The sequence below is a fragment of the Brassica rapa genome, chromosome A05 (assembly GCF_000309985.2).
Source record: "Brassica rapa cultivar Chiifu-401-42 chromosome A05, CAAS_Brap_v3.01, whole genome shotgun sequence".
Taxonomy (NCBI): Eukaryota; Viridiplantae; Streptophyta; class Magnoliopsida; order Brassicales; family Brassicaceae; genus Brassica; species Brassica rapa.
This window is the reverse complement of record NC_024799.2, coordinates 15,232,256-15,253,437: the sequence shown is the minus strand read 5'-3', so window position 1 is coordinate 15,253,437 and position 21,182 is coordinate 15,232,256. Positions and strand designations below refer to the sequence as shown.

At 36.0% G+C, this 21,182-nt stretch overlaps 2 protein-coding genes and 1 long non-coding RNA gene across 4 annotated transcripts; 2 read left to right on the top strand and 1 right to left on the bottom strand.

Annotated features, from left to right (window-relative positions):
* Positions 1 to 1,880: 1,880 nt before the first annotated feature.
* Positions 1,881 to 8,416, bottom strand: LOC117133930 (probable trehalose-phosphate phosphatase D). Its single transcript, XM_033291092.1, has 2 exons — positions 7,370 to 8,416; positions 1,881 to 7,298 (listed from the first exon to the last, which is right to left on the bottom strand). Exons 1-2 carry the CDS (start codon positions 7,787 to 7,789, stop codon positions 7,185 to 7,187), a joined length of 534 nt encoding a protein of 177 aa, XP_033146983.1. The 5' UTR covers positions 7,790 to 8,416; the 3' UTR covers positions 1,881 to 7,184.
* Positions 8,417 to 10,477: 2,061 nt separating this feature from the next.
* Positions 10,478 to 12,402, top strand: LOC108871948. 2 transcript variants are annotated; one of them, XR_001958643.2, is made up of 3 exons: positions 10,490 to 11,353; positions 11,498 to 12,116; positions 12,197 to 12,402. It is a non-coding gene; the product is annotated as an uncharacterized LOC108871948 (long non-coding RNA). The 2 variants fall into 2 exon arrangements; XR_004458008.1 differs by having other exon boundaries at positions 10,478 to 11,353; positions 11,498 to 12,400.
* A 1,934-nt stretch (positions 12,403 to 14,336) lies between these two features.
* Positions 14,337 to 16,076, top strand: LOC108871883. Its single transcript, XM_018658904.1, has 4 exons — positions 14,337 to 14,595; positions 14,644 to 15,183; positions 15,255 to 15,544; positions 15,615 to 16,076. Exons 1-4 carry the CDS (start codon positions 14,337 to 14,339, stop codon positions 16,074 to 16,076), a joined length of 1,551 nt encoding a protein of 516 aa, XP_018514420.1.
* Positions 16,077 to 21,182: the final 5,106 nt, after the last annotated feature.

The following is a 21,182-nucleotide window of genomic DNA, read 5'->3' as shown; positions in this document are numbered from 1 at the left end:
TATAGCTTATAGCTTATATATTTGTTTTTGTGTACTGAATCTACTGCTGATTCCTGCCACCGAAAATAAAGCATACCATTTTTTCGTATTTACCCTAAATAGTTTTTTGTTTATTTAATCTATAGAGGTATTTCAAACCTACGAAAAAATAAAATAATTTAAAATGGACGGTAAAACTCATGGATGAATCTTTTTTTTCAGGTATTCAAATGAGATTCAAAATATGGTTTTATATCAGTGTGGTAGTGAAAAATGAAGTGCAGTGGAATGATTTCAAACTACTTAAACTCCCCACAATCTGCGTACCACGAATAGAACACCATATTGCGTTATCCTAAAATTATTTATGTTATAGGATAATAATACTAGCGGTTAAATAGAATAGCTGTTCGTTGTCGAAAAAAATCGGAAATCCAAATATGGAACAGTTACAATATTTCTTATACCAAAAAAGAGACGGGTAATTCTTATTTTAAAGGTTGGTGACATGAATGCTTGCAAGCTAAGGCTTGGGCAAGAGTCAAAGCTCTTTGACAAAGACCCTAATTTTTACGGCCTATATACTGTGTAATTTTATATCAAAAAGCATTTAAGAACAGTACAATTTATTTTATCTTATTCATTTTCTTTGTTGGTTGAAATATAATATTATTTTAGAAAGCAGTGTTCCTTTAGGTCTAAACTGCACCTCCACATGGTCGTGGGAAGTCATTTCTCTCTCTAAACCAAACGCTCTCGCCTAGATCTGCGATATAACCCTAGCTCTGGCCCGGCTTCTCCGGTGCCGGAGGCTCTCCCCCCTTCCCTAAATCTCTTTTTCCTTTTGCTCTCTTCTCGGACGCTCAATCCCCTTGTCAATATGCAAGCTATTCTGGTTTCTTCGCGTCAAATCGGAGACCCGCATGATGTGAGTGTCTAAGTTAGGCTCAGACTATCCTTGGAGTAGCGGCGAGGCTCGTAGGATGGCAGAAGAGGAGGGAGTCGGCGTTTAGGGTGTTTGGATAACCAGATCTAGTTTTCAATTTTTAGATCTCCGGTAAATCTAAACTGGTATGGGCGCGTGGTTTGGAGAGAAGTCTCTTCCGCCTTAGATCCATGCTCTGATGGAGCGGTGAGATAAACGGAGGAGAAGACTGACGAGTTATAAACAGAGGGTTGTCGACCAGTTCTCGGGGACAACACGAGCCAAGGGAGACGACGATGGAGTGGTCAACCGGAGAAGTCAACCTAGCGGCGGCGCGTGGCGGAGGTCTACATCCCAGCATTGGAAAGTACCTTCGGGTTCCTTCTGACGGTACGAGCTCCTCACCTCTGGATCTGCAAAACCAGCCCATGTCCTATACCGAACCCGCACTTTCAGTCGGACATCTATGTCCATTTTGTGGCTGAGGAGCGGAGTAGTGAAAAGCGGTGGCTATGAGTCCTTCCCGGAGTGCACCTTCGGTGTTGTTGCTGTTGGGCCAAGAGCGTCATTCACATCATGGGGCCCAATAGCCTGGAATGAAATGTTTACCGAGCAAGGCTTCATACTTTACTGAGTTAGTAAGTACTCTCGTGTCTAGAGGTCGAATGTAGGGGTCAAAGAGTTGATTCACTCCGGGTTGTGGGGTGGATTCAATCTCAGTGTGATCGAAAAAATACATTGTTCGCTTGGTCAAGTAGCGTTAGGTCCAAACAAGTGACTTAGGGCAATACTAGATAGCTTCAATGTATTTGGTTCAAGTCTCTAGAGGTTAAAAACCTTTTGTATCTTGAGTTGGTGAATTAAAAGTTGATGTTGTGTTTAAAAGAAAAAAAAAACTGCACCTCCACTTGATTTTGTGTATATGGTAGGGTACATTTTTATTAAATTTCAGTAGCTCTATTTTAGTTTTCTTTTCTTTTTTTTTTTGAAACATCTATTTTAGTTCGGGTAAAATGTTTGAACAAAATTATGATCAACTAGTATTTTGTTTTTTTTTTGGCAGCAAACGGCTATTCTATTACTCAAACTTGAGGCGGTCTGGGTAGCCAGACTGGAATAGAACAACCAATAAAACATAGGGATCTATGAACGTGCATTCCTAGCTAGCGAATCTGCAATATCGTTTTGCGTCCTTGGAAAATAGCTGATCTTGAAGTCCGAAAAGCACAACCGAAGAGTTTGAATGATTTCCAGCTCAGTTGAGAAGTTGGGCCACGCTTGTGGTTCTTGTATCATAGCAATCAGGTCCTTGCAATCCGTCCCAAATCTCTGACAGGTCGAGTGTTGTATCATGCTCTCCATTGCCCATCTTAGTGCTTCTAGCTCTGAATGTAGAGATGTTTCTCGCCGCGTTAAATTCCTGGACCCCATAAGTTGAATTCTCTCCATGCTATCCTTCCAGACCCATCTCATTCCACTAAACTGAGCTGTGGAGGTCCACGAGCCATCCACCATGCAGATATTACCCGAGCTTAAGACTTGTGTTTCTTCTTGAGGCTGTCCCTGTATAGGAGCAGATATAGTTTCCTTCGCATTATGCCATGCTTGGCACTCACTCTCTGCATACCTGACAAGTTCCAATGGATCTCTATCTATGCCTCTGAACAACTTATCATTCTTGGCTTTCCAGATGTACCATATTATCCAAGGATAAGGGTCTCTATCATCCTCCGGCTTCATTATGCTATTCTTCCTCCAGAACAGATAATCCATGTTAGCGTAAACACTTGGTACCAGAAAGGTTTGAGGGCCCGATGGTGTAGATGATAATTCCCATGCTTGTAAGGCTGGTGGACATTGAAAGATCGCATGAGTAACAGTTTCCTCTGGCTCTCCACATCTTGGCCAGTAGTTATCACATCGCATATTGCGGCGTACCAGGTTCCTTGTTACCGCTACCTGTCCAGAGATTAATTGCCATATAAGATGGCAAATTTTTTGTGGCGCATTCACTGTCCAAGCAAAGGCTTGGAGTTTCGTGATACTGGGTTGTAAGACTTCTACATCCTCATCTATCTGCATCAAATTCATAGCAACCCAATATCCAGATTTGACTATATATTGACCACTTTTGGTGTAGTTCCAACAAAAAGTATCTCGTCGGTGAGTAGGGCTTATGGCCAAACTCTGAATCATCGGAATGTCGTCTTGATCCACTTATTGTTCCAATAGCCGTACATCTCACTCCTTTGACTCAAAATCAATAAGACTGCTGACGGTCATTTTGGGATGTACAACTGGGACTCTTGATCGAGCTGGCCTTGCTGGCGTTGAAGGAATCCATGGGTCCTCCCACCATTAATTTCATATCCTGAATGCACCTTGCTCCTAATGAATATAAGACTATATCATGTCATTTGAAAGTGAATAAATTTGATTTTCATACATTCGGTTATTTTGTTTTTTTCCTACTAAAATATCTGAGATATACATATTCCGAATGGATATATCTACAATGATTTTTTTGGGTAATCTTAAATAATGATTTTGTCAAAAAATGTTGTACAAACTTACATTTGCGAAAGAAGAGTAAAATCAAAACATCATAAAAAGGAATAGAACAAGATCAACATACAACAATCTTTCTATTTTTGGGTAAAAAATCTACAACAATTTTCGTTGCAGGTGTTCACTAACTCATTTATTAAGGTGAAAATAATATAAAATGGGTAACTGGGCTATCTTCTTGTGAGTGACATTTGTTTCCATTGTACCAGTCGTCCCAGAAATTTTCCTACCTACTTGTTTGTACAGGATTCGGTTGATTAGAATAATGAACTTAGAAATGGGGTGACTAAAGACGCTTTTATTAGAATCAAACAAAGAGGTTACAAGATTAACGGGAAGTAAGGAGACAAGATCAAAGGTTTAAGCAACAGGATCAAAGAGATGATTAGGAAACCCTAGATCTAGCCGCTTAGTGTGTGAGTTGTCCCAAAGGTCCCCTCTTCTTGTCTCCTCATCCCTTCTTATAGTGCATTTGTCCTTGATGCCCTAATAATGTCGTCCTTTGGGCCTTGTCATGAAAGGCCGAGTACGCGGGCCTCGGTACTGTTCTCTCTAAGCCAAGTATATTCAACCGGCTTAGTTAATCGGCTAAAAGCACTCTGGGGTCGAGCCGATGCCTTTAGCCGCTAAGCCGACTAAACTTAGCCGGGCTTGCCGGACTAGGGCCTGTTATTCGATGGGCCTTGTGGAGGGATGTAATCCATCTCCTACAATAAGTCCCCCCCCCCAGTTCACTTGTGAGCGGCGTAACGGTCTCAGTGAATTTATGGGTCAGGTTCGTTCGTATAACAGGTCCTAATGCAGGCGACAGTTCGTTTTGCCGATGTGCGATTTTAGTCGCGCACTGCTTCTAGTCGCTCCGAGTTGCGCCTTTCATGATGCATTTCGTTTTGCTTCCATTTCCGTCATGACGGCATGTTTTACTCGGGAGGTGAACTGCCTCAAGCAGAGGGCTCAGGTTGGTTTTTAACGGTTAACTCTGGGGAATCGGTTCAGATCGAAACCGGAGATTATTTCCGGTTTGATTTCCAGATTGAAAACCGGTTCGAGCGAGAAACTGAACCGTCGCGAGTAAGTTTTTGGGCATTTAGGCGGCCTTTGAAGCCCATTTAGGCCTTTGTAGACCTAATGATGACGCTTCGAAGAGTGTGCCTCGTTTTTGCTATAAATAGGCTTCTCTCCTTCACTTTCGTCATTCTTCTCTGCAGACTCAGGTATCCTACTTTCTCTCCCCTCTCTCTACATTTATTTTCTCTCTCTAGATAAGTCTTCTGTAGAATAGAGTTTTCCGCTTAGGACCTCACCGGAAAACTCTTAATATATCTATGTCCACTTCAGTTGTTAGATGTCAAATATATTTGTACTGTGGTGGTGTATTGAAAGTTTTTATATAATGTTAATTGTTATATAAAATGTTAGCGTATAAATGTTTTAGTTGACCATAACAATAATAATTATCGTTAATCCAAAGTATAAGCAGATGAGTCCTATGTAGTTGAAAATAGAATGGTAACCTTTAGTATTAGAAATTAGATATTATACTAAAGTCTAATCTTACGAGTTAACTATATCATTAGTATGTAAGCGGTATTGTAATTAGTATATTTGATCAATTTTACAGAAGAAAAGAATGTTAGAGACAAAATTTTATAGTCAACGATTATCCATATTGTTAATCAAATAAAAAGAAAGTTAGAGGCAGAATTTTATAGATAAAAGTTCCTTTTAAACACATATATAAACTGCAAACAAAATTTCTAAATAACAAACAGTCCGATGAAAATTCGATTCGTCTATATAAAAACGTTGGCGTCAATCTTTTTTCAAAATCTTGTAACTGTCACTAATTACGATTCCGCCAAATTATGCAACACATAAAAAAACTTGTACCATATAACAATTAATCTGAAGAGAGTATCAGCTAACAAAACATGTAACATGTAACAAATCATTTATTAGATAACAAAATAATTTATCATACAACGTACAAACTCACAAAAACACCAAAAGATCTGATAAAAAAAGATAGTGAATAAAGATTTAAATAAGAATAGAGATTAAAAAAGATTAGATCACATAATACAGAGTGAAAATAAAAGAAAGAGCTTAGAGTAGAAAGAAATAATAAAAAGAATCTCACCTCTTAAAATTTTGAGATAAAAGGTGTTTTTAGACTTCCTTCGTATGGACAGTAAATATAGGGTTTTCAGATAGCCTGACAGCTACAAAATAGTCTGACACGATTACAGACATGCAAGGAGTTGCAAGAAGGACAAAATTGGAAATAAAAATCGATGCTGAAGATGGGGGTAGTCTCTTTATTTCAGTAGTGTTTAGAGGCATACACGCCAATTTCTCTTAAAAGAACGTGAGTTACAAACGACCCTCTCTCTTCTCTCTCCCTTCTCCAGTTTACGCCATCTGAGATCTGCTCCTCTCACGGTGGTAGGTTTCTTTCCGGCGCCGGTCACCGTGAGGCATCTTTTCCGCATGTTCCTGTAGCGCCTCCACCCCCCCTCCTAGTCTCCCCTCTTTGCTTGGCGATTCTGGGTCCGTTGGAATTCTCTTCACCGGTTCTAACTGAAGTCATTGGTGTCTCTGGCTTCTCTGGAACTCCGGCGAGGGATGATAAAGTGGGGGTATCTTAGCGGCCTTGAATCTTCCTCTAGTGAGCCTATTGCGCTCAGATCTGGGTCAGATCTGAGATCCTTGACCCGGAAGACTGTGAGATGCGTTGCTGCTGTCTCCGTTCTAGCCTTTGTGTCTTGCTCCAGTTGGTAATCTCTGTCGTTTGCTTCAAGGTCAACCTAGAGCTTCTCCTCTCAGATCTGAGAGAAACGTGGCGGTGAGGCTCGCCACTGAGGACCTCTTGTTCATTTAGTTCTTGAGACGACAACCATAGCGAAGCTATGGTGTATGCTTGGTTCTCTCTTCTCGCTCATGACGTCGACTCTAGGGTTTTGAGGACGACCCGTTGTGGTGGCGTTCTTGCTTGAAGTGGAGATCTCGCTCATCGGTGCTGTAGCCTGTTTTGAGGAGTCTTCGTACTCCTTCCGTGTTCTAACTTCTCTAGTCTTCGCTCCAGTGGAAGCTTTGGTGCTCACTCGTCGCTCCGCCGAACCCTCTGAGTCATTCTCCAGATCGCGTGGCCGGATGGGGAGCCGCTGATTTTACCGTCCACGCTTGATCGGAGTTTCCTCACGTTCTTCATTTTCATAGGTGGCCCTTCAAGTCAACATCTTTTGTTTTCTAACTGCGTTAGCTTCAGGTCTTTTGGTAGACGATCCTCCTCCAGCAGTGATCTGGGGCGTGAGCCAGGCGCCTCCGTCGAAGCTGCTTAGAGCCACCTTCGGGTGAGTGCTCGTCCAATCGACTCGTCATAGCTGTTCTCTTGTTTGTTTTCTGGTCATTCCTGATAGAACAAGAAGCGTGAAGCTGGGGAGATCTAAATTTGTTGTCTCTTGTTCTAGTCATTATTAGCTTCAAGTTCTTCTTATGATTTGCTTGGACTGATTCATGGGTTTCTTGGAGGTTTTTTACTTTTTTTGCAGCCTCTTAGAACAGAATAGCTGTTTAGCAGATTGGGTTTCAATTAATTTTGTAACCAAACATTCATTTTCATTAATGATATTTACAATCTTAGCAAAAAAAAAAAAGAACGTGAGTTTGTTTTTTTACAAATAAGCTCAAGATCTAGGTTCCAGAATAATCTTTAATTTCTAGCAGATTGAGAAAAGATGTTATAAAAACGTACCTTGTCACGGCACCTTCCGGTGACAATCGCGGTTGGGAAATATCTAGCCACACCTTTCACTGCATCTCGCATCTGCGAACCAAGAGAGTTGTTAGAAAAATAGACAAAACCGGAAGAATAAGAAAGTAAGAAGAGAAGCAAACCTCATCAGTCATGTAAGCCTGATCTGGGTTTTCAACAATGGGCGATAATGTACCGTCATAATCAAGAAACATAACAATTTGTTTCCCTGTCGAAGATTTAGCAATCTCTTCAAACTTGCTTAAGGCCGAGGGGTGTTGAGCCATCCAAGAAGAGTATTCATCCTCCTCATCCAACTCCGGAAGGGATGAAATGTTCCCTGGCCGGGTCCGACTAGGCGAAGAAGCTCTCATGGTTTCGATCCACGAGTCGATCCGGGTTTGAGTTGGGACAGCCTCTATCTTCTGCAGAAGTTTCTTCCGGGGAATGCTAATGCATCGGCCACCACTGGGAGAAAACAGAGATTGGCTTGAGACGGGAACCCTAACCGCTAAGCTGATGTTGCCTTTTGCATCAGACATAAACGCATTATGGTTCGTCATTTAGAAAAAAAGCAGAGGAGAGATTGAGAAACAGAGGAAAAGGGTTTGGTGTGAGAAAGACCAGTTATGTCAAGTCTTAGTACATGTCATGATAGACTCATGTCATGATAATAGACTCAAAGGTTGGTCAATTTATAAACTTTCGCTCAAAGAGTGAAAGGGCTTTTTCCTTGTACTTCTCCTGCGACATCATTTCTATCTGTTTATTCTATATTTTTAATAAATATTAGATTTTGATCCGCTCTTTTAGAACGCAAGATTATTTTTCTCTTAAAATTTTATTTAAAAGTAATAAATCTTTGTAAAACTTAATATTTTCATGGATTTTATGTTTTTTTATAACCAATTTCAATATAATTGTCTTTTTTCTTTATTATTATTATTACTAGGTGGACCGCCCGCACGCATGTGCGGACATTAACATTAATATTAGATTAATATTATATTTACAATTATATAATACTTATATTACATGTATATGGTTAATATGAAAGATTCGATGTTACATATTGATATTTATATTATGTTCATATGAACAAAGAATACATTAGAACGTTTAGAAAACGATCACATTTAACACTAATCTTAAAACATCAGAAAAATGTAATTGAGAAAAAACAAATATTTCACGCATAACCCCAATAAAAAAATTAGCCATGAAATATAAAAGAGAGATTTGAATTACCTGAGATTTATTATCATTGGTTTCATTGTAACAGCAGAGATGATTTACGGTTTCTTTCTCTAAGCCTTGAGTCAGAAAAGAGGTAATTCTAACAAAAATATTTAAAGATGTAAACAATCCCCAAAAGATAACAAATTATATAATTGATAGGACAACGTCAATGAGTTTCAAAATTTTTAAAAAGCTTTGAGATTATCTTTGGCTCTCAGACGTACCGAAGAGGATCACACAAAATAAATAAATTGCACTTGATTAGCATACATATCTTATATTATATTCTTGATAAGTGATTTAACTTTATAAAAAAAGAATTACCTTTTTCGAAAGGGATGATCAGTTCCTGGATAAACAGAGTCGTCTCTTTTTGTTAGTTGAATCACTAGTGATGCAAAAATATAGATAGAGATACAACATGGAGAGGAAGAGAACAAAAATAAACGGAGAAGAACAATCCCCCATAAAATTACCAGTAATAGTGTTCCCGTCTATGAGTTACTTATTGTTTATCATACACCTGCACAAAATCACAAAAGTAGAATTTAAATTATATCGATCAAAAACATATGAAAACTTAAAAGATAGATGCGTGAAACTAATGGGAGTGGCGTGATATTTATATAGCAAATTAGTTTAAGTTTCTAAATGACCTAGTTTTCAAGAGAAGCTATGAGACAAAATATCCTCTAATAAATTTTAATTCAGCTATGAGATAGAATATCTTCTAATAAATTTTTAAAGATATTCTAGTTATAATCTTGCTACATATATATTTAAATATTAAATGCATGATATTAGGAAAGAAAATATTTCGTCAGTTGATTGCAACTGATTTTTGATAAAACAAATCCCACTATAAGGATTTAAATAATATATAATAAGGAAAGAATAAGAAATTTTAACGTTAAAACCCCCCAACTAAGTTTGTTTTGGGTAAAAATCCCCAAAATTAAGTATTTAACGAAAAACTCCATAATTTAACTTTATTTAATGAATTAAACTCTGATAGGTCATAATTAGTATTACTACCAGTAAATCTTTAGTTTAGGGGTTTTTACACTAAGTAAACATAGTTGAGGAATTTTACCATTAAAATGAAAAAAATTCAAAATATTGTAATAGGAGTTTAAATTTTCAAAATACATTTTATAAATTAATGTATAAGCTTCTATAAATGACTTAGAACCTCTTATAATAATTTAAAACGTCTGATTTTTATAAATGATTTATAAAGTATGCATTGAATTATTAGATATTAATAGTTATTATGATACTTTATATACAAATATAATTCTTTCTATACGAATATAAAATCATTATATCAATACAAATAAACACTTTTGTTTATTATTTTATGTAATTTATAAATATATAAAAAAATTGATCGCATTATTACTCTTTTATAATTTCAACAATTAGTTACCATAAATAATTATTTCTAATATTATGTAGATTATTTGGAAAGTGGTAATTGAATTATCCTTTCCTTTTAGATATAACTATAATAAATAAAATTAAAAAGTATCGGTCAATCAAATTATAACAATTTGAAGAGTTTATTTATGATCAACACGTAATGAAAAATCACTTATGTGACTTCTCCATCAATATATAGTAGGATTTATATTTTTATAAATAATTTATAACATTATATAAATAATTTTAAAATTCTGATAAATTTATTCTGTATTCTGTAAACAACAATAAATAATTTTAAAATAATATTAATAAACATGTTTTGATTTTTTAATATTTAAAATAGTTATTATATAATTATATTCGAATACAATTCATCAGGTCGAGTATAAAACTATTATAATTATCTTATATAAAAATTCGTTCATTATATTTTATAGTTTATAAATATTAAAGTAATAAATATAACATTATTAATCTTTCTATAATTTCGAGATTTAGTTGCCATAAATTGTTATTTGTAATATTCTTTAGATTATATGAAAAGTGATGTTAAATGTTTTTAAACTTACCTTAAATTTTTAGATCTAATTTAAATAAATAAAAATTTAAAACAATCAACCAATCAAAATATAACAATTTTTTTGAAACTTCACCTATGAACAACACGTCACCAGACCTCACTAAAGTGACTTCTCTTTTAATATATAGGGAGATTATTATTATTATTGTTATTATTATTATTATTTAGGTTCACAAAATATTAACTAATTTTGTAAAAAGGTTAACAAACTAAAAATGAACATTGTACAGGGTTTTTGTTTTTGGGGTTTACAGTATTGGGCTAGTCATTAGAATCTTTATATTTAAAAGAAGCTTTGGATCCCCCCAGCTATGCCACATGTGCGTCCACGTCATAAATTGGACTTTCCTGCACGCGACACGTGTCGCAGTTGAATGAAACTCACCGTTTCATTTACTCTAAAATCGAATGGGCTTTAATTGTTGAGCTTATATATTCAGTGTTTTGGGCTGATAAATGTTTATGGTTTAGTCAGGCCGACGGCCCATCAACAACCTGAGTTATTCTTTCTTTTGTGAAACCAAGCGTCACCCTCGACGGATCCGTTTCTCTGCAATTAGTCTGACGGAGTAACTCATAGTGATGATGGTGGCAATCAATTCACTCCACTACATGTTCTTCAATGCAGATTTTCCACTTTCCTTATCAAGTGATTGCACTATATATATTTATCTACGTCTTAGAGCGAACTCGCAAATCTTCGTGAAATCATAGTCGTGCAGAATATCAGCAGAAGAATATCCAGAAATGACGATTACTGAGATCCAATTATCCGATCTGGAGGTTGATCGTTGCAAGGAGGACGTTGTAACATGTTTAGAGCTACGGATGTGAAAAGGGGGGAGAGCTCATGGGTGTGGACTGGGTTTTCCTTGATGAAAAGGTAACTATTCTGTAATTTCATTTGTTGATTTTGTCTATTAGTGTTTCATTTTCTGAAAGTAGCCACCTGAAAATCAGTTTTTAGTTATTAGTCGCGTTGGTTTCAAAGGTTCAATTTGAGCTCACTGGCTGAATTTTTTTAAAGCACCTGTTGAAGGAAGGAGGAATCTATGAGATGCGCGTATTTGATGTCGTAAGAAGTAATGGCCACTTCAAATTGTTGGCCTCATTAGGTTCTATTCGCTTTGACGACCAGACCAAGTTTGTTGAGCTTGCTGAAACAACAGCCTTCATCCCAACTGAACAGTTTAGGTTTTGGAAATAGCAGCTAATGGCGTTGGCTAACACAAACGTCGACTTGCCAGGTTTGTCATGAATGTATCAGCGGGACCTTCATGGTTTGCGAAGATAGAGGGAGGTATTAAAACACATCTTCAGTAAACACTTACACAAACACTTCAGCTAAGATTCTATGTGTTCTCCATGTTTTAATGTTTCAAAGGCTATGGATCAAGAGGACATGGTTAAAAGATAAATATATTACAACCCCTTTACTACAGCATTAAAAAATTGGACAAGTTGCAGGTTTGGAATCATGTTCCTAATCTCTGGATTTAAGTACACGTTGTATATAAAGTTTCCATGATCGAAAACCTTTTGAGTAACGTGTTTGGACACAGCTCACCTCAGAAAAGCTGTGAGACTAGGTAGGAATCAAATGAGAGACTCAAAAAGGTTTCCACCTACTAGCACGGATATAAATGGTCAACCAACCTTCTTCAACCAATTCGTCGTTTTTCACACCATTTGTCTGCATTTTTTTACATGTAGTTCCATTCTGCAGGTCGCCATCACCTTTTTCCACATGCACATGTAATTCCCGGAGAAATGAAGAGTTTAAAAGTCTTTGTCCAAACTTCTGAGAACCGGATATACCAACTCTTTCACTTTGTTAAATGCAAATATTTTGTTTTTTTTTAAGTTTCATTAATCATCACCTGTAAAAAGTGAAACAAAAAGTCCATAACAGGAATTACAAGTTGGGAGACTTATAGGTGTGTGGCTAACTACAAGCCCAAAACAAAACTTATTTAGATCATGGCCCAAAACATTTTTTAATGTAGAAAATATTACAAATTTTAAATCAGTGATTTAAGAAAAAAAATTTAAAAGGGTTGTAGATTTAAAGGGAAGTTCCATTAAATTACTAATAGAATAATTGGAAACAAAAATTAGTGAAACGAAACATTTCTTCAATCCAACTAATCAAACACATAACTAAAATTTAATCATTTTTTTTTCATTTTGCTCATCACCTTATATAATTTCCAATAACAAATATATAAAAACAAAATTGGATATTAAAATTTCTGAATTCGTAAGACAAAAAATAACAAATAATTAAAAATAATTTTGTAATTATCAAGCCAATTACGTTTTTATAATAGATTATTATATGTATATATCAAAATAACATACAAAATATATAATTAAAATTAAAATTTAAACAAAAAAACCCGGGCGTAGCCCGGACTGACCCTAGTACAATAATGTTTTGTGGATTTACAATAAATTTATGTGTATAATGAAACTATTTGGCACCAAATAGATGTAAAAAATATTAATAGTTGGTTTTTAAACCGATAATAAATCAATATGTAGAAGAGTTGGTTCACATTTTGTATCTAACATTTAACTAATAAAGATTTGAAGTTTTGTAGTCACATTATTATATGTAGGTCCATGTTTGTACTTTCTGGACATATATACGTGAATGAACAGGGAATAAGCTTGACTGGTTTCCCCGCTACCATCCGCAAACGCAGCTTTTGCGGTTGGTAGCGGTTGAAAGCGTTTCGAAACAATCATACAAACCGCTACAAATCGCTTCAAACCACTCTGAACCTCTTAAATTCAAAAGCTGGTTCCAGCTAGCGTTTGCGGTTGCGGGCGGTTGCGGAAGGATAATTTTTTTTTCTTTTTTTTTTAAAACCATATAAATACAAAAATAAAAATATTCAATAAAATTTTAAAAATGGAATTATAAAAATACTAAAATATATCTATTATATTTTAATTAACATTATAAAATTTTAAAATAAAAATATTTTCTATAATTTTAAAAATTTAAAAATATAACTTTGAAAATATAATTTACATATTTATTATAATATTATGATTTTTGATATTTTTATAATTATATAAAATGTAAATATTGTTAACTTATTATTTAACCGCTGCTGTATTTGGTAGTTAACCAGTCATAAGTATCCCGCAAACGCACCAATTTCTAACCGCAGAACCAGTCGTACAAATCTCTTAAAACCACTAGAAACCGCAACCATCCACATCCGCAAACATCCACAGCCGCAACCACAACCGCTGCGTTTGAACCAGTCAGGCTAAGTCAAAATCTTGGCTTTCCAGTTTTATCGGATCAGATGACCAAAATATTTCGAATGAGACACAATTTCTTTTTAAAAAATCAATTTTTAGTGATGCTTAATTAAAAGTTATTAATTCAGTGGCACGAACTGTAGTCATAAAAGTGAATGAAGGGTTAATTCATAAATGTACTTCAATTTTTAATAGATTCGATATTGGGTTGACATCACTATCCCCCCTATACTACTTAAACCAACTTTAATTCCACCCGTACTTACAGACTCATCGCTCAACCCCCAAACTAATAAATTCCATGATCCCCCCCCCCCCCCCCCCCCCCCAAACGTGATCAATTCAAAATAACTGCGTTAATTATAAAAATCGCGATTATTATAATTGATTGCCCAATAACCCACCCGACGTAAAGTTAATCAACCTTAACCCGTTTTTATGTTAAACCAAAGAAAACCAATCCTTTTGACCAGTAAATTATTTTTCATTGAAAATTCATATTAGAGATTAGGGTTTTGCGTGAGTTTAAGGGAGAAGGATATATTTTTTTGAAACTACGGGAGAAGAGATTTGGAAACAAGGGAACAATGGAGGACGACGATAAAAATCATATGATTATGAATCCGTTTAAGACGACGGAGAAGGAGTCTGAGGAACACGAGGAGTCTGAAATGTTCGAAATCAGAAAGAAACCTGTGAAAAAGAATATGGAAGAGGAAGAAGATAGAAAGGAGATAATCAATTATGGTGAAGCAGATGGGAACGAAGAAATCAGTCATGGTGATGTTGAAGCACATGGGAACGAGGGAATTGCTTCTGCTGAAGACGAAGAAGAGTTTGAGGAACGTTATGAGCATGAAATAGAGCAATCAGTGGCTTAATTTGTGGATGAAGAGTTCATTGGTCGAAATACTATTCCTGACAGCTCCGATGAAGAGGAAGATGATTTTGATACGAGGGATAGAAAACGCAAGAAGACATCAGATGATAAATTAGATGTGGGAACTACTTTCTGGTCGGGTTTTGAGTTCAAAGAGGCTGTCTTGGATTATGCTTTGAACAAAGGTAGAAACATTCAGCAAGAAAGATGGGATACGACAAAGCTTAGCTTTAAGTGTGGTATTAAGGGAAAATGTAAATGGAGGGTCTATTGCTCATATGATAAGTCAAGTCAGAAGTGGATAGTGAAGACTCGGTACAAGTATCATAGCTGCACGCCTAATGGAAAGTGTAAGCTTCTTAAAAGCCCGGTTATAGCTAGATTGTTTCTTGATAAATTGAGAGAGAACAGTGCTCTCATGCCAGAGAAGATTCAAGAACAGATTAAAGAAATTTGGAAACTGATAGCACCAAGAAATCAATGCCAAAGAGGAAGAACACTAGCATTGAGATGGCTTGAAAAGGAGTATGCAGACCAGTTTGCGCACCTCAGAGGTTATGTTAAAGAATTGAGAAGACCAACCCAGGTTCGAGTGTATTTCTTGATACTGTCCCTAATGCTGCAGGAGAGGATGTATTTGATCGGTTTTATGTTTGCTTTGAAAACCTTAGAAAGTGTTGGAGAGGGACTTGTCGTCCGATCATAGGGCTTGATGGCACGTTCTTAAAAGTCGCTGTGAAAGGTATTTTACTAACTGCTGTAGGACGTGATGGTAATAATCAAATATATCATTTTGCTTGGGCTGTGGTACAGTCTGAAAATGCGGATAACTGGCTTTGGTTTATCAAGCGGCTGAAGTTTGATTTGAGTCTTGGAGATGGCAGTAAATACGTCCTCATATCTGATAGCTCCAAGGTTAGTGTTTCACTAGTCAATCATCTTCATTCAGATTGTTATAACTATCTAACATTATCTCATGTAACAGGGACTCATAAGCGCTATCAAATCTGAGTTACCAAAGGCGGAGCATAGACGATATGTGAAGCATATTGTAGAAAATCTGAAGAAGAAGCACAAAAATAAAGATTTTCTGAAACCAAGAGTGTGGAATCTAGCTTGGAGCTACAATACTACAGAATACAAGGAGCAACTCGAGAAGTTGAAAGACTATAGCATGTCTTTGTATGAAGATGTGATGAAAGAGGAACCAAAGACTTGGTCCTTGGCGTATTATAGACTTGGAAGCTTTTGTGATGATGTTGACAACAATGCCACTGAGTCATTTAACACTACTATTATCGCAGCTAGAGCTAAGGCGATCATGCCCATCTTGGAGACAATTAGAAGGCAGGCAATGCTAAGAATCGCAAAAAGGAACAAAAAAACATTGAGGCGTCAAGAGAAATTTACAAAGTATGTGGTTAAAATTCTTGAATCTGAGAAATAAGATGCCGACAAGTGCATCACCACTCCTTGTACTCATGGTGTGTTTGAGGTACGTCTTTCAGAAAATACATACGACGTTAACACTACTAGGATGACATGTACATGTGGAAAGTGGCAAATCACAGGAATACCTTGTGAACATGCACATGGGGCAATGATAGATGCCAACTTAGATGTGGAGAAATATATATCCGAATTTTTTTCCACAAGTATATGGCGAATGAGTTATAGTGACTCTATCAAGATGGTTAGAGGACCAAGGTTTTGGATGAAGAAGGGTTTGTACAGGTTAGTTGTTGAACCACCTGAGCCTATACTTCCTCGGAGAAAAAAGAAAAAGAAGCAAAAGAAGTTTCCAAGAATCAAAGGGAGACACAAATCACTAAGAAGAAAAACAAGAAACAAGCTGAAAAAATTGGAAGACAAGGACACACAATGCATTGCTCCAAATGTGGAGAAGCTGGTCACAATGCAGCTGGATGTAAAATCCACCCCAAGAAGAAAATGAAGACTGAACTGAAAGAGCATGTACGCTATGTGTGTTTGTCTTCCACTTTTAGATTACACGTTTGCTCTTTTTTGTGTAAGATAATGTAATGTCATTGCCTTTTGCAGGACGCTAAAAGCTCTTCTGGTGCTGAAGTCATTCAAGTGACACAACCTTTTCAGACAAGCAAAGACTAAGGATTTGACCAGCTCATTCTATGTTTTGTGTTTTTACGGCTGTAGTTTGTATGTTCTGCTCTGTTTTCACGCTTCAGTACGTTTGTTTCGTTATGTTTCTTTCTCGGTGCATCAGCACTTTTTAATTTAACTTGTTCAAACAAATGTCATGTTACGGACCTTACGACAGTAGCACTTTGTATGAATTCTTAGTAATACTTTTCTTTAGCCATTGCTCCTGTTAGAACATACTCTCCTAAGCCATCAAAGTTTGAGTTTTTAATTGCTCAGAAACCAACTCAAATCAGACTGAAAAGTTCAAACTTACACAAATCGTGCTTCTTACGTCTCAATTTTATTATCATCCATCAACTGGAATTCGCATTAGGCAACGAGACCCTTGGTTTTTGCATTCAACTCGTCAGAGAAAACCCACAAACCTCTCACTCTCTTAAACTCACGACGAACCGTAATTTCCAGTTTTGATTTTCAACGATAAGTAATTTATTATCATAAGGGTTACGTGGGTTGGAGAAAAAAAATGGGTTAGGTTGGATTAAATTTAAGTCTGGTGGGTCACGGGTTAGGTTGGATTTAATTTAGTCGGGTGGGTTATTGGGCAATCAATTATACAAGTCGCTATTTTCTTAACTAAACGCAGTTATTGTGAATTGATCACATTTGGGGGGGGGGGGGGGGGGGGGGGGAATTCAAGCAATTTATTAGTTTGGGGGGGTTGACCGATGAGTCTGTAAGTACGGGTGGGATTAGAGTTGGTTTAAGTAGTATAGGGGGGATAGTGATGTCAACCCTTAGATATTCTGATGAGACTATCAACCATAGTTCAATATGACTTAGTCTTCAAGTTGTTTCCTATGTTTATGCAAATAAAAAGATCACGGCTCCACTTCCTGTTATGTAGGAGAAGAGTGATCCACTTTCCCTTTCACGTTATTTGCTTCTTGTACTCTATTTAAATCAATGAAAAACCTAAAAAGAGGTAGTCTAAACTACCCAAAGAAAAGTGTGTGTTCTTAGTTTGTCCTTTGGCAAATTCTCTTTGATTTGAAGAGGGACCTTAATTGGTATCAAATCCATGTTTCTAGATCAACAATAGATATCTCTTGGCAAGGGACCTAACAATTGGTATCAGAGCACTTCTATCCTGCGATTTCGCGTCACCGATTTGATCCGGAGCACTTAACTATGGTATCAAATCACTTTCACCCACAAAAAAAAACCAAAAAAAAAAAAAAATGTTTCAGCAGCTTCATGATTGTGAAGATTATTACGATCACGTCTACTCTGTTTGCGAGCCTTTGTATGACGTATACGATGAAGATGTTGTGATGGGCTTCCATGAAGTGCAAGCTGAAATGCTCCGGAAAGTTCATGATGAGCTCCAAAAGATGAAAGTTTGTATAGCGGATAGTGTCAAGCGTCTCGAGAAGACCGTTAATCATATGGTGGAGGTGGTGAAAGATATGAGATCTAGTGAAGAAAAAGCTAGTGATGGTAACGTTCAACAACCTTCTCAAAGATGTGTATCAGTTACGCAATCGGCGAACTCAACGCTAAAACGTGGACGACCTCGAACGGTTCCGTTCCGCAAATGTCAAACTTCACATGTTGGCAAACCAAGAAATATTAGCCCAATAACGTACAGAGATGGTCTTGGCTCTACACAGACTCAAAAACAAGGTACACTGCCTCAAGCACCTTGGATGCGATGGAGATTCCAAGTTTCAGCCTATGCTCTAGATGGTGCAATGGAAAAAAATTCTTTTGGTGGGGAAGGTGGTAAAGGAAACCATCCATTTGATCGTGGAAAAGTTAGGATCATGGAGAAGCTGTTCTCAAAGATTGGTATGAACTTTGGGGACAAAGTTCTTTTAGAGGGTGGAGTATTGATAAGATCATAACAAGAGTCATGGCATCGTGGGATCATCTCCACTTGTATACCATGTTCTATATTAGTTTAGTGGACAGTTATTTAGTTGACATGTTCTTGTGTATTTAAGTTACGTATGTTTTGTTTAATGGGATATGAAAAGAAAATTGAAGTAACTTGTGTTTTGTTCTGTTTAGTTTGTTCTTTCACAAACTCTCTTTAGCTTTGAGGAGGGGCCTTAATTGGCATCAAAGCAAACATGTGTTCTAAGGTATCAAAGGGGTTGATTAAGTTCACTCCTAACAATTGGTATCAGAGCATGTTTTGTTTTTGATCCGGACCACTTTGTGGTATCAAAAACTTTATATTTGAAATCTTCCTTGTTATCGGTATTCTTCATGAATCAAGGGTTATCAAGAATCCTTGACGAACGGCCATTCTTCAGAATCAACGATCATCGAGATATATCCAGCTATTTTTTCTTTTCACCATTTTCTTCTTTTCGGGTTTGTTGATCAAGTTCAACATCTTATCTTTTATATGGATTAAAATCTGTAATTCTTCCACTGTTTTTCAGTTTCCAAAAAAAAAAAAGATTTCACATTTCTTTGTCATTTAAAAAAAAGAAGAAGTTTATTTCCAATAATGAACCGTGGAAACAATTTGGCATTGGTCTTGGTGGATGGCTCGTTGAAAAACATCTATGACTCGAGGAAACCACATGAAAGGACGAGAAGCAATTCAAGTCAAGCTTTCCCTATTCAACACGAACCTTGAGGACAAGGTTCTTTCCGACAGGCCGGAGTATTGATGAGACTATGCTCAACCATAGTTCAATATGACTTAGTCTTCAAGTTGTTTCCTATGTTTATGCAAATAAAAAGATCACGGCTCCACTTCCTGTTATGTAGGAGAACAGTGATCCACTTTCCCTTTCACGTTATTTGCTTCTTGTACTCTATTTAAATCAATGAAAAACCTAAAAAGAGGTAGTCTAAACTACCCAAAGAAAAGTGTGTGTTCTTAGTTTGTCCTTTGGCAAATTCTCTTTGATTTGAAGAGAGACCTTAATTGGTATCAAATCCATGTTTCTAGATCAACAATAGATATCTCTTGGCAAGGGACCTATCATATTCATAGTTTTAAAGTTAACGCGGACACAAACCAATAAATATAAGAGGGATTTCGAATTTATTTATATATTTATTTTATAGCCAATAAGTTTAATTAGTTTGGCAAATTTAGAGAGTCTAATTAGTTTAGCAGAATTAGTATTAACTCGAATTTAAATTTGACCATACTTAGATAATAACTCACTCACCTGCTGTCTAAAGGGGTGATTGGAATAAGCTGTAACTTTATGTTTTTGGCTGTAGAATTTAGTATTAACTCGAATTAGTTTTGCAAAATTATTATTAACTCGAATTTAAATTTGACCATACTTAGATAACAACTCACTCACCTGCTGTGTAAGGGGCTGATTGGAATAAGCTGTAACTTTACGTTTTTGGCTGTAAAATTTAACTCGTAGATTTATGATGTAGATTATTTTGTTGTAGCTTTGTAAAATACTATTTTTTTGCTCTCGAAATAAAATTCTCTACAGCCATATTTTAATTTTCTAGAAATTTTTTTTCCGTGAGTTTTTTAAGGAATGGAAATCTTGATTGGTTAACATATATGGTTCTAGACTAAATTTTAGTTTTCTAGAGCATCTAAAGCCGCAACCAATCATTCCCTAACATTCGACCATTTACTCTTAAAATGTTGAATTTTCCTAAACATATACTTTCTCCGTATCATTTTAATTGGTATTTAAGGATTTTATTTTTGTTTCATAATAAATGATGTAATTACTATTCTAGATTAATTGTATGAATGGTAACCAAAGAATGATGGCGAATAATGCATTCTCTAACGTTTCTAAAAAAATCACTATTTACTAGAAATAATGTTTTCTTCTCATTCCCTTTCATTGTTTTTTTTTTGTAGAGAAATAAATAACAAAATTATTTCTTGTTATATTTGAGAAGGAGCAACCTTTTATTTTCATTCCTGTTATTTTATTTCTCTACGTTCATTTCCTATTCGTTCTTCTTGTTTCCAGAATTGTCACCAGTCGGAACAAAAATTTAATGTCATTCAAAATTTTTGACGAGTTGTAAAATACTGTATTTTTTTCTTATTGGTTGAACTAGTTTTATTTACTGTTACTGTTATGTAATCAAGATAAATTGCATAAAAATATATTTTTTAATCTTTGTGCAAAAACCTTAAACAATACTTAAAATGATACAGAGTGAATATATAATATATATACTTTGTGTTGTTAAGATTATACAATCTTGCCTTAAATACCACTTGAAATGATACAAAGTGAATATATAATATATATACTTTGTCTTGTTAAGATACTTTGTCCTGTTAAGATTATACAATCTTGCATTTAGTTTTTTTTTGCAGCAAACCGCTATTCTGTTACTCAAACTTGAAGTGGTCTAGGTAACTGGACCGGAATATAACAACCAATAAAGCAAAGAGATCTATGAAAAG